Source organism: Monoraphidium neglectum, assembly GCF_000611645.1.
Source record: "Monoraphidium neglectum strain SAG 48.87 unplaced genomic scaffold scaffold00238, whole genome shotgun sequence".
NCBI classification, from domain to species: Eukaryota; Viridiplantae; Chlorophyta; class Chlorophyceae; order Sphaeropleales; family Selenastraceae; genus Monoraphidium; species Monoraphidium neglectum.
This window is the reverse complement of record NW_014013390.1, coordinates 8,366-21,956: the sequence shown is the minus strand read 5'-3', so window position 1 is coordinate 21,956 and position 13,591 is coordinate 8,366. Positions and strand designations below refer to the sequence as shown.

Genomic DNA, 13,591 nt, shown 5'->3' with positions numbered 1-13,591 from the left:
CAGCACACACACCACAGGTCATCCCACAGTACGGCATTAAGCCTGAACTCCCAAGGGCTTGCAAGCTTGCTGTATCAGTATACAAGCGCTTGCTTGTCATTATACTTTAGGCATCACACACGCTGCTGGAACAACGGGGCGTTGCCGTCGCATGTATCTAGCGGCGGCCCAACGATGGATCTCGAGCCTGATGCTGCATCGGTGACACGTGGCAACCCAGGTGTTTGCATGCCTGGCCACTGCAACTCTTGCCCCTTCAATCTCTGCCAGATGTCGCAATCATCGCTTTGACATGACCGTCGAAGGCGTTGAAAGCACAACCGATGGGCACTATATATCACATCTTTGCGCGTGATCAGCTGGGACGTAGAGCTGCGGCGTGCGGGTGCGCTGGCAGTTGAGTGCCTGGCATTGAACCCAGCTTTAGGCGATGTAAAAGAATCCCATTGCTGAACCAAAAGCATGTTCAACTATCTGGTGCTCATCTATGCGGGCTACCAGAGCCTGGGTAGGGCGCGTCCCCTCGTGACTGAGGGTTAGCCTGGGGATTCACTTGCAGCCAATCGTGCACCTCTTGACTGTATGTGCGTCCCTTATCTGTTTTGTTGCTCCGGCTCCGTGCGATAATAGATGTCTGTTGCATTACTACGGCAATTGGCAGCTGCAAGCAAGATCGGCGTCCCCTTGCGCGCAAACACTTGCAGTGCAGGCAGCTCATCACCTCTTGGTCCCTCTTTGGCAGCTTCCGGCTGGCGCAGCGCGCGGTCCACGGGTGGATTCGACGGGTGATCAGGTTTCAATGTGTCACATTAAGTCATATTGAAGGCACACTCAAAGTCCGAACACGTACCGTAGTCTCTGCTTGCTTGGACCGCGGAATAGTTCGGGTGACACCGCTTCGGCGGACGACGAACTAACTGCTTGTGCATCAAACAACCTAGGAACATCTGTTTGCATTAAAAGCGCTGTCTGGAGGACCACCACACCCGCGTGCCTGCGCGAGATCGCGGTTGCAGCCATGCACCTTCAGCATGGAGCGGCTCTGTCTACCATCATATTATTCATATGTGCTACAAGCTCTCTTGCTGCCGTGTGAGTCCAGCGAGCGAGCGCAGGGGCGGCCCGCATGCCTGCAGGTCTCGGGGCTGGGGTTGCGTCCAGAGGGCGGCTCGTCGCACGCACCTGGGTTCCCGGTTGGCACCTCTGCAGAGCCCGTCTTTGCGGCCCCCTCGTGTGGGGGCGAAAATGTGAAGCATCGACGTCATCTGTGCTGTGAGCCTATGCAGCTGCTGGCATCAGTTTGGAACGTTCCGCAGTCCAGCAAGAGCAGTGCGGGACAGGCTGCAGGACTGTCAGCCTGGCCGCACCACAGCCCCCGCATGACGCCGCAATCATCCAGCCGCACCACAGCCCCCGCCTGACGCCACGCACCCGCCTGCGTTTACAACATTCACTCATTGCCAGGCGCGGCCCTGCAGAGATCAGCACCAGCATCATCCTCGTGAACTTCAATGACATGGAGGGGTCCAAGGACGGCGTCGCGCCCTGCGTGTGGAGCATCAACAAGTCCAAGGGATTTGGCGCAAAGAAGATCAACTTTGTCGTCACCCTGAACGCACAGGGCAATTCCGGGCGCCTGGACCGGTGGGCAGCGCAGCTGTTGCTCGCAGGCGGCTGGCGCTGGCCGGCGGGCGGGCAGAGGGCGGGGATTATCGGCGAGGGCCGCCATACCACGGGAGTTGGGCCAGACGCAAGGACCCGCTGATCCAATTCACAAGCCCTTTCATATTCCATCAAGTGGTAGATTGCGTTGTCTTGCTTTGTTGAAGATTTCAAAGCAAGGGCGGCACCGCACACAACCACGTTGTTGAACATGTCGCGCTCAGACGGACGAACACTGTGGCGCGCCTGCGCTGATGCCAGGACAAGCCCACCCACCTGCATCATCTTGCACCCACATGCAACAATCAACGTCTCAACACATGCTAAACTTGCAACAGACAAATACATGCTCACACGCCACATAATCCCACGCAATTGGTGTGCAGGTACTTCTACAAGGACGGACGTGGAAGCCTCGTCCCTGCTGACAGCTACCAGATCAACCGGTTCAAGAACGGCCTCCAAAAGTGCTTCAAGGCTGCGCTCGACGCCGGTGGGCGACACTTTGCACTTGCAGCTGCCGCTTGATCCCTTCAAGGAGCAGGCTCGGGCTTGCCTGGCACTTGCCAGCGTCGAGCAGCCCCCAGCACCTGACGTCCAGACTGCCAAACCCCCCAGGACGCCTCGCCCTCGCCCCCTTAAGGCAACCCCTTGCTCCAACCTGCGTCGCCCCAGGCTTCACGGGCATCCACATCCTGCCGCACGTTGACCCGGTGGACGCCAGCGGGAAGGGCATGTGGCGCAACGTCGTGAAGTTTGACCCCACCCAGAAGATCGGCCCTGGCGGCAACGCCTTCAGCTATGAGGACGTGCGCCCCCCACTGTGGTTTCTTTTTCCGGATGCGTCCGTCTTGTCATGTGCAGTCCATCCTGGAGCAAGCACAGCAACTAGTGGGGCAGGGAACAGCGGATCATGCAAAGCTTTTGTGGGAGTGGTCTGTACTTTCTGGGGGTGCTTGCAAGCTGCTGCAGACTGTGGCCTGTGCAGATACCCTCGCCCCACCAATGCCCCCCATCACATGGCGCCGCTGCCGCAGGTCCTGCTGACACCCACGGCCCAGGCCATCAACGCTGTTGTGGGCCCCAACACCCTGGTCGAGTTCACTCTTACGGGGGAGCAGGGCCTGTCCGTCTTCACCTACCCCAACGCCTGGGCGGCGCTGCTAGACCGGACGAAGGCTGTCTCTGCCAAGTGGGTCCATCTGCTAGGGTTTGCAAGGCCATTGGGCGCTAGGGCACGTGCGCAGGTTGGCCAAGGTTAGAATCGCCCAACATCGCCCTTTCAACCGTCCCTTTTGAGCGAGCGTATGCCACTGGTGGCCCTGCTCATGCCAACAGTCCCTCTCTACGCGCACACGGACGCACGCTCACTGACGCACGCGCACGCACGCATACACACACACATATTCCCACACACACACATCCACACGCACACGCCTGCTGCCGTCCCTCAAAACACGCAGGGGCAAGGACGCGTCTCGCCACCTGACGGGCGTGAGCTTCAATTGGGACAAAGTCTGCGGCTGCGTGGAACCAGAGGAGCGCGATCCCATCAAGTCAGTTTTGATTTTAGCACACCCTCAAGGCTCGGTCCCTTGATGTTTGGGCCACCCCACGAGAGCTTTGTGGGGCTCTATAGCAATCCGCGTTTTCTGGGCAATGCACATGCTGTCAGAGCGACCTGCACCCAGTGTCAGTTGGTCAACTGCTTGGGCCTCGCTGCCAGCGCCGCCTCTGTGATTCTGCAACTTGGACTGCTGACTACAGAGCGCCACCATTTCCTTACCGTGTGCGCACACACACAAATTTGCCCCCACCCACACATAAACACGCACACGCATACGCACACGCACACTCGCACACGCACAAACACGCACGCACATGTATGCGCACACACAGACGCGTGCACAAGCGCACAATCACGCAACTGCGCAATGCACGGGCACGCGTGAGCGATATCGCCCAAGCATTGCCATCCCGAAGGCACCTCCACCACCCCTCACCTCCCCCAGGTACAACAACACATACCTGGAGCGCTTCTCACGCTTCAAGTCCAGCGGCGGCCTCGGCCGCATTGACGTGGCGGGCGTGCGCAAGCTGCTGGACAAGAGTGGTGCGTCTGCCTCTCGATGATTTAATCAACCTGCAAACATTGGAAACCTGGCTTGCTGCACGATTTTGCTCCATTGGCCCTATTGCTGTTGCTTCAACTTGCTTTCTGGTGCTACTTGCCTCAGTTTCAGCATCTCGGCCGCTTCAAGGAGCACATTGGCAAGAGAGGCGCTGACGGCCCTTCACTCGTGACGTATGACCGATACGTCACACCTCACCTGACTGCAGATTTCATCGGCGCATCTGGCTACGCCAGCACTGACCTCAATGTGGTGGCGGCATCTCATGAGGTCTCCGCGGCCACCGTCAACTTTGAATTCCTGTCATTTGGCATGTGAGCAGCTTCGCGTCGTCACTGCTGGGCGTGACCGAACCTGCAGTCAAGCATGGAAACAGGGCGATTGCAAAAGATTATCGGCTCAAGCTGCAGTCCCGGGGGGGGGCTGCATTTTGGTGCATGGCGGGCCTGCCACAAACGCCTTCATTCCTCACCTGATAGACCCCTTGGGTCCAGGTTTGGCCCTGTCCTTGCCGCTGTCCTCACAGCGCATCATCCAATCATTCAACACACCCCTGCATGCACAAAACACTTGCACCCCCCAGAGACTTGAGGACCTACATGTTCCAGAAGAACAAGCCTTTTGTCTACAGCGAGCAGGGCCTGGTGCGCCTTGCATCCTCGCCTGATGCGTGCGCGTCGTTTGGTAATGGGATCCAGCTGTGTGATTGGCACGGGGAGCCGCTGTCGTGCGGGCTAGCTGCAGCTCAGGCACATGTCGTTTACGCATTGACCACCCCTTCTACCCGGACGAACCAATCTGGGTCGGCCTCTACGCCCTTCTTGCGCGCAGGGCGGCTGTCAGAGCAACGGTCAGATCGCCCCTTCACTGCCCTGGGTGGCCAAGCACCCATTCTGGGTGAGACGCGGCTGTCGTGTCTGCTGTGCCAACGCCCTGTTGTTCCTCGCGCCCCTGCAGCCTATGATGCCCTTCATCTGGGTGTGCCGCCGCCTGCCTGTGCAGGCTTGTCTCAGCTGCCAGCGCTGGCATGCAGCTTGAGGCTTGGACACGTTCTGCGCCCTTTGAGGCTTAATTGACCCCTAGCTTGATCCTGTGTGTCTTTTGCCTCGCCTGGCCTTCCACCAGGGCCTGTGGCCAGGCCAGTATGAGACCAAGCTGGATCCCTGGCAGAATACCGAGTTCAAAGGCTACCGTCGCAGGTGAACGCGGCGGGGAGCGATTGATCAGGGAGAAACGGTCGCTTCTGTGGTTGCAACCCATGCAGGCAACGTGCGTCGACAGACAGGCCATGTGCTTTCCTGTAAGCCTGATTCAAATCGCTGTGAATGGCACTATGCGTGGCATTCCTGCCAACCCTGTGCACCTCACCTCACAAATGCCGCCTGCCAGGTTCTATGATGCACTCTCCAAGTTTGCCCAGAACGGCGGCGGTGAGGAGCGCAAACTAGTTTAGATCATTCACCTTGCACCGCCGGTCCTCCCTTGCCCTGGCTGGCCCCTGCTCGCCGCCTGCATTTGCGCATGACCCTGCGCATTTGTGGCTGCGCGGCCGAGCCGCGATTCCCAGAAGCAACTCTTAAAACCCTTGCCATGCGCTTTGCGGTGCGCCCCTCGACCACCGTCAGGCCCGCAATACCGCATCGATGGGATCTTCGTTTGGAGCGTCGGCACCTGGTGTGTTGAGCCGCAACGCCGGGCTCCTGTCTCGGCCTGTCGTGACGCCTCCCGCTTACAGACTCCACAGACACCCGTGTGGGCAGTCCTTGCACCATCTACATGCACGGTCTATCGTCAAACATCACATGCCTTCCCCTCAGACTCATTGAAAGTTGTGCTCGTCCTAGTCCCCGCACCTGCACCCCAACCATGACCCCCCCTGGTGGTGTGCGCAGGGATGTCCATGGCGTCCACCCTTCGTCCTCGTCATCGCAGGGCAGCTTCAAGGACGACAGTGCGTGGGAGCCAAGTCACAGGCTTGGACGCTTTGCTACTGCACGGGCTCTAATAGGATGTGTGTTGCCTTTGCTTAGCACAGCCACTGTGCTTTGATGCATGCCACCCGCTCACATTTCTTGTCCGCCCCAACCCCCACACATCACGCAGCGATCATCGGATACATCAGACAGGCGAATGCCGTCGCCCACGGCGGGGCGCGCCCCGCAAACGCTGCGCCGGCGCCCAACGCCGCGCCGGCGCCCAACACCGCGCTGGCGCCCAACGCCGTTCGGGCCAGCAGCGCTGCCACTCGGCCCGTGAGCCTCGCGGGCGGCCACTTATGACTGTTGGCGCTCTCAGCGTGGATGGCTGCTGCTGTATTGTGAGCTGCGGCCGCACCCTGATCAGCAGGTTGTTGCCAGCCAACGGCACAACCAGCCTCCTGTTCACATTCTTTGGCTGTCCAAGACTGCGCGTTGAGCCCATTGGACGGACGAGCGCCCAACCCCTTCTTCTTGCGGATTCCCTGTGGCCGCAACGAGTGTTGATGCGCAAGCGGGTCATGTGTTGCAGCAATTGGCAGGTGGGCTGCACCCAATTTTGCGATTGGCCAGCCCGCCGCCCGCGACGGCTGAACAAACTTCAGGGCAGCATAGCAACGTTTCAGGATGTTCAATCTTGTGAATTGTCAAAATGCAAAGTTGGCGGCGCTGCTGCGCCACTCGCTGTTGATTCCAGCAGGTGGTGGATGGCGTGCAAACCTTGAATTGGACCCGACAGCTGCGCGTGCGCAACGCATCATGCATCACTCAATGCAGCGACCCGATGGATGCATACTAGATTTCCGTTCCTGTGCATATTCGTGCCGCCACGCGGTCTGGTCCTGCTGAGCCGCCCCACCTTGTTTGTGGGCCTGGCACGTGCTGACACGTTGCTGCAGCAATGCGGCTTTGAGCCATGCAAATGGATCATGTCAGTGTCACATTCAACATCGCAGGGAGGGTTTTCTGCTGGCTACATTATGACAGCTGCCTCTGCTGATGGCTGCTGAGTAACCCTCCAGAGTCGGCCTGCACAGCCCGTTTGCCCGTTGTCGTGTGGCTGCTGCAAGGCAAGCAGCACATGCGCGCCATGGTGACCTCAGTGTAACCAAGATTTCAGTGTGAGTCATTCACAGCTCTGCTGGGCATGGAAATCGACAATGCGGGCGGCCTTTGCGGGCTCCACGAGAACGACAGCAGTGCTCAAGAAGAACAGGGTGGCGGGAGCTCTGGGCGGCGTCAGCCAGCGCCGCCATCGGGCACGGAGAATTCGCGCACAATTGTCTAGCCCCAGGCACTCGGGTGGGTTACAAGGTTGAGTGGGTCTGGCAGCAAAATTAGGTCCAGGCCGATCCATGGTGGCGGAGCGTGAAAAATGCGTTTGCAGCACATGCACCTCACAAGCGGATCCCTCGCACCCTCAGACTCAGCCGGCCAGCCATCGTGCAATCAGCCCCCGACTGCGGCAACCTCAGCTGGCGGTTGCGCCACACTCCGTGCCTATCACTCGAAAAGGGCGGCCTCCCAGCCTGTCACGCCGCACTCGCTACGACGAGGCCTCACAGCCCGGCGCCCGATTGCCGCTGGATGAGCATGAGGATACCCTGAGGGCCCAGCAGGATCTCATTCAAAAACGAGATGAGGCCAACCCACACGATGGGCGTCACGTCCACGCCGCCCACCAGGGGGATGACCTGCGGCGGCAGCCCCGCGAGCGGGCGTCAGGGTTCGTGTACAGCAGCGGCTTCCAACACGACCGAGCGAATAAGTGCACAGCTGTTTGGGGCCCCGATCACACGGTCGAAGCTGCTTAAACGGTCGTGGGATGTGCATAGGCTTCGCATGCCTCGTCGCATGGAAGTGGGCGAGCCAGCATGCATGCAACGTTAATGCACTGCGCCGTGTGTGCGGCCCTTCACCTTCCGGGTGGCCTTGAGGATGGGCTCTGTGGGGCCGTATGCCACGAGCCACGGCAGCTTGGTGCCGTCTATAGAGGGGTACCTGGGAAATGAAGCGACCAGAACAGGGTGTGCAAACCATGCTGGGTCGGATTGCATGCGACTGAGCCGCATGGCTCGAGGCCGGCGTGGGGTGGGGGGATTTCTGCTTGCGAGCGCAGCACGGGGCTGCCGGCAGAACAGCAGTCAGCGTGCGGGGTCGCACCAGGTCATGGGGATGCGGATGATGTACAGGAGCGTGAAGACAGCAAACAGCGGCCGCAGGACGCCCTCCAGAGAGTGCGCGGTGGACGCATCGATGCCAGGCAGCCCGCTCGCGGCTGCAGGCCCGCAAGCGAGAGCTGCGGCTGCGGCGGCAAGCCATGCCGCCTGAGTGCCCACGGCCTGATGGCGCTGCTGCAGAACTTGCTGCGAGCGTTGCTCTGCTTGCTGCTGCTTCTGCTCCGTTGCTGGCGCCTGGGGCACGCGCAGAGCCGCGCTAGGTGCCGCTCGCCGACGGTAGAGTGCAGGCCTGAATGGAACGAAGCTGCTGCTAAGGAGCGACATTCTGCTGGTGCATGAGACCATGCGCGGATGAACGGCAGCCATTGGTGATTGAACGGCAGCCCGTGTGGATGCGAGGCTGCAGCTAGCTGCGGGTGGTGGGCAACGCTGAAACACGGACGACTTCACACAGGCAAAACTCTATCACTGTGACGTCAACAATAACAAACACAGTGCGCTTATGTGATCGGCCAAGAGCGAATGGCGATGTCAGCCCGTGAGTGATGCCAGTGACAAATATATGTCACTCGTGTGATCTTGAGGCTCCGTTCTTCGTCTCAACGACTTGTACACACATTAAAAACTCAATTGTCAATTCCAGGCGGGTGACGATCAAACGTACCATATTCAATATGCGCCGAGCGTCCAGACGCCTCTTGGGCCTTGCTGAGCGAGCAATCACGGACGCATGCGATCCAGAGCGCTTTTTATTATCCTCTGTCCACGCTTCATGGCGCTCCGTCCTCGCGCCAACCCCGGTGCGCGCCGTCAGCACAACGCTGCAGAGCAGCACGACCGCAGCTAGAGCTGCTCTTCAGGCGCGCCTAGAACCGTTTCAGCAGCTGCGCCAGAAGAGCTGCTTGCAGGAAGCCAGCGGTCGGCAGCGGCAGCTGTCCACCGCTGGCGGCGGCGGCGCTGGCGGCGGTGCGAGCGAGGACTCAGCCAGCTGCAGGAGCAGCAGCAGTACGCCCTTGGGCGGTGGCGGTCCTCGCCCTCAGGACCGAAACATGGCGATGGTCTTCACCTGCAAGTGCGGATGGGATCTGCCTCTGCGTGCATTTGGGAGAGGTTATACCACAGACGCATTTGCTGGTATCGGGGAAAATAGATTGTCTTTCGCCGAACAACCAGCACTTGAATCTGCAGGATGCAAGAGGCACAAGCTGTTGTCCTTTTCTCGTCGCAACTACCTGGATTTGCAGCCTGGCCAAACGCCCCCCAGGCGCACTGCCCGAAACAAAGCACGCGTACCAAAAGCCCCCTTTCCGCTGTGGCAGGAAGTGCGACACGCGGGCCGCCAAGTCGTTCAGCCGCCACAGCTACGAGAACGGCATCGTGGTTGTCCGCTGCCCCGGCTGCCAGGTGGGCGGGCAGTGGCGGTGGGCGCTGGCTTGGGCGGCAAGCGCTCATCCTGTCCTCACCAGCCTCCTGAGGTCGCACGGAGACGATTAGTGGTGGCAGGCACCATGACTCAAACCGCTGCTTATGATACCGTCGCCCGGTTGCTTCGTCCTCCCAGTGCTTGCCGTGGCTCTCTGCAAACCCCCCCTGCCCTGCGTCTTTGCGTCATATGCCTCAGTCGATGCACCTGGTGGCCGACAACCTCGGCTGGTTTGAGAAAGGGGAGCAGGGGTTCCGCATCGAGGACCTGCTGAGAAGCCGCGGGGAGAGGGTCATGAGGATAAAAGCTGACCACGCCAGCGGCAGCGACGACGGGGGTGACGGCGGCGACGGCACTGCTGGGCAGCCCTTGTCTGCAGAGGACGTCGCTGGCTGGTCCAAGGTGGGTGACTCCGGGCTGACGTTGGGTGCTGAACCAGAGTTCAGGTGGTTGTGTTTTCCAGAGAGCTGTGCGGCTGCCTTCGGCTGCAGAACTACCCTCCGGGCAGGGCAGACTGAACAGCACACGGCGTGTAGGAACAGTCGTACGCTCATCTCTTCCATACCCTCGTCACTTTGATCCAAATGCCCCAACCTGACGCACCCATACGGTCATTGATCCCATATCCTGTGTGTCATAAAAAGGTCCAGCAGCTGATTCAAGCCACAGCGGGCAGCAGCGGAGCGGCAGAAGGCAGCAGCGGCGCCGAGAGCGCCGCACGGCGTCCACACGCGGCAGCTCAGGGCGGAGGCGGATCGCCTGACCTATCTGGAGATGGTGGGGTGTTGTCGGTCAGCGCGGACGACATGGACGCGTGGGCCCGCGTGGCTGCGTCGCGGGACGCCGGGGCGCGAGGCGAGGGCAGCGGCAAGGGGTGAGGGCTCGTGCGAAACAGGCAGCCAGGCGGAGCGTGGCTTTGGAATGTTGGCAGTGTAATTCACAGGAAAGTAACCCGCGGCCTGCGATAGCACCACGTTCTTCTTGCAGAGAGTAGCACAGCACTTTTGCGATGTATCGCATTCAGCCCTAACTAACGCTGCTGTGGCCCCAAGAGCACGCATCGTTTGTCCAGTTATGCTGCTCAACAGCCGGCGGCCATGCCTGCAGAGCTTGCGTGACCATCTTCTGGCCGCTGATGCAGCCAGTTGGGCCCTGATCTGCTGGACGATGCATGCGTGCGCCTGCAATCCTGAACTTTGTTTTGTCTTGCAGCACGCTGATGTTGTCGCAGCCATCTACCCAGCGCACCCTACGTGCCGGGCCCTGCCTCCTTAAGCCCCAAGCTGGTCAGGTTTCTAGTCGTCATGTCCAAGGTGTGGCTCACGTCATATCGGCCCAGGCCAACACCGCCCAGCCGTGTGCCGGCACTACCGAGACCCTGGGAGAGCCTGTCCGGCGCAGGCTCCCTCCGCCATCGCTCCCCGTGGTGTGCTTCTCATAGCCGGCACACCTGCTGCCATCGAGGCCTGCCGCCCCTGCGTGCTGCAGACCAAGGAGGCGGGCGTGACGACGCAACCGGCTTGGCACGCAGCCACTGCTGATGTGTCTGGAGCAGGGGCTGACCCGGGCCCTGTCCCGGTCGCAGCTGCAGGCTTGGGGGCGTTGCTGCTGTAAAGCTCTGGTGCCCGGCCCTCATCACAGGCCCCATGCTCGCGATGGGTAAAGGTGCAGCTTATGCGGCATCAGCCTGTGTGAGGGCGATCTGTGATGTGATGTCTGCGCATAATGGCGCCATGCAGCAATCAAAACGCAAAGGCGTGCGCGCACTTGACCTCGCGCACCATGGTGACCGTTGCGCTTGTGGCCAGGGGGCACCCTTGTTGTACCGTTCCCTCCCTCACTAAATGGGCGTCACCCTGCCGAATGAGCCTAGTGACGCTGAGCCAGCAGGGCAGAGGTGCATGATGCGTTGGAAAAGTGTACCTCGCATGCAAACCTTGACACGATTCCCTGTTCACTGCTCAGCATCAGCACCAGAACAGCGAGGCCGTCACTACTCTGATCTCAGCTGCAGGGAAGCGGTCTACGGCTTCAAGGCCGTCTCGGGGACAGTCCGTGCGGTATAAATCTGTAGCCAAGGCTGAACTGGACCAATTGTGCAGGATCGAGCGTGTGTTGCAGGCGGTAGTGATCGATTGGGAACCCAGGCACCGGCCGATTCGGCCGTCCTGCACGGTCGGTGAAACCAGCTGGGTAGAAGTTTCTTGCAGCACCATGGCGTGCCATGGCCTCGTGCTGCTAACTTTGTTGGTCGCCAAAGCGGCAGGTGAGGGAACAGGTTCGACCCCCCAGGGGGCCTGCTGGACCAGTGCGCCCACTACGCCGCTTGTAGTTGTGCAATGTCAGCAGCATCTGGAACCGTCAGTCAACACAACCTGCATGCGGTGTTACGTCCGCCATGATGGCACTGCGCAGCACTTTGTTAACAAGGCCTGCTGAACAAGGGCAGTACGCCCGCCGCCCGCGCGCCACCTGCTGCGCGCCAACCAGGCCAAGGCCTGCTGCCAAGCGATGAAATGCTAGGCGCGAGTGGCGCGACCGCCACTGCCCTGGTCAACGCCTACGCCGCTGCCGCCAAGCAATGGAAGTCTGCTGTCAATTGGCAGCAGGCCCTCAAGGCAACCCCAAAGGAGGCGTGCGTGGGGACTTCGCAGAACTCTCTCTGCTCCTCCTCAGCCAGCCAAGGTGCGGCTGAATTTGTGCCAGCTGCTGCTCCACAAGTCAGCCTGACTGGATGAAGGGGTTGCAATGGCACCCACTTGACACACGTCCTTTGCGCCCCTGTCCCCCGCATGCACCTCTTACTTGCGGCTCCTGCCCACGACTGCAGATGCCGAGAAGCTGGCCACGCTGATGTTCGCAACATCGCCCGCCAATTACAGCTCCCTGGAGCGCCACAACGGAGGCGCCCATTCTGTCATCTCCCCCGCACGGAGCCAGGGCGACTGCGCCACCTGCACAGCGTTTGTTGCTGTCACGGCGGCCGAGATGCAGGGGCGTCTTGTGCTGCATGCAGCGTCATGAAGCGCACTGACGCGCAAGGAAGGGCTCGCTCATTTGCAATGGCCTTTTCTAGGCCATTGCAAGGTTCGCAACCCCCCTGAACCAGCTCGCAGCTCACCACATTGTTCGTGGCCGCTGCCTGTCCCCTGCCCCGACGGCCCCACACGCGCAGGCGGCTGTTGCCAGCGTTCTCGACCAGCCTGTGACCAGCGTCGGCCAGCTGTCACCTCAGGACCTGTACTACTGCGGCGATGAGCGCCGCTCCTGCGACACAGGTGCTCCAATGGCCAGGTTGCTGCAGCAGCTTGAGAAGGGACAGCAGCCGGTGTTGGAAGCGTGCCTGCCCTACCAGCAGCCCGATCTCAGGGGGGTGGTGACACGCCAGCAGCTCTGCGCCAAAAAGTGTTCTACCACCAGCCCGCTGGCTTCCACGGGGTCCTTCTCGGTCATACCCATTACACGTTTGTGGAAGGCGCAGCAGCACATTCGAGATTTCGGCGCCGTGGTGAGTGCTGTCAGTGAAGGGGGCGCCGTCTGCGAGAGAAACCGGTTGAGCTCGTCGTACGTTTTTTGCTTTGAAAACTACGCTACTTCCCCGCTCCCCTTGAACGCAAACTTACCAAAGACATTAGCGCGTGTGCACTTGCAACCTCAAACACACACCCACACGCCCGCCCCCCAACACACAAACACGCTCACTCAAATTCACACACACAGGTGCGTGAACGCGCACATGTGCACACGCATGCGCACAGACAAACGCGTGCACACACACACACACACACACACACACACACACACACACACACACACACACACACACACACACTGACGTGCGCGCGCATGCATGTGCCCACGCGCACTTGTTTCATGTCTCTGCAACATTGTATCCCCGCGTGACACTCTTACCCTCTCTTCCGACATCATTGCTAGGCTACACGCTTCAATCTCCATGAGTGAGCAAGTTGTTGGGTTTACTTGCATGTGTGTACCTTGTTTTCCATGCGTTGTGCGTCCTGGCCTTGCACTGCAGCAACCTCGTCGCAAGGGTTCAGGTGTCAACTTTGGGGCCTACGGTGGGCACATGCCTGAGACCGTTCAGAGCAGTTGAAGCCATTGAGGGCCTTCCACCTGCGCACCAAGCAAGGTCACAGAACAGGGACTACTTCGCGAGCACATGCATGCTGAGCCACGCACCTCCACCTGCATCCCTAT

At 60.3% G+C, this 13,591-nt stretch overlaps 2 protein-coding genes across 2 annotated transcripts; one reads left to right on the top strand and one right to left on the bottom strand.

Moving 5' to 3' along the window:
- Window positions 1-1,516: 1,516 nt before the first annotated feature.
- Window positions 1,517-5,247, top strand: MNEG_2178 (hypothetical protein; the record flags this gene model as incomplete). The annotated part of the gene is made up of 11 exons (XM_014049344.1): window positions 1,517-1,644; window positions 2,049-2,155; window positions 2,338-2,471; window positions 2,700-2,854; window positions 3,126-3,218; window positions 3,675-3,775; window positions 4,003-4,108; window positions 4,378-4,438; window positions 4,626-4,691; window positions 4,920-4,993; window positions 5,184-5,247. 11 exons carry the CDS (start codon window positions 1,517-1,519, stop codon window positions 5,245-5,247), a joined length of 1,089 nt encoding a protein of 362 aa, XP_013904798.1.
- A 2,082-nt stretch (window positions 5,248-7,329) lies between these two features.
- MNEG_2177 (hypothetical protein) lies at window positions 7,330-7,941 on the bottom strand (the record flags this gene model as incomplete). The annotated part of the gene is made up of 3 exons (XM_014049343.1): window positions 7,330-7,464; window positions 7,690-7,771; window positions 7,934-7,941. 3 exons carry the CDS (start codon window positions 7,939-7,941, stop codon window positions 7,330-7,332), a joined length of 225 nt encoding a protein of 74 aa, XP_013904797.1.
- Between the last annotated feature and the right edge of the window lie 5,650 nt (window positions 7,942-13,591).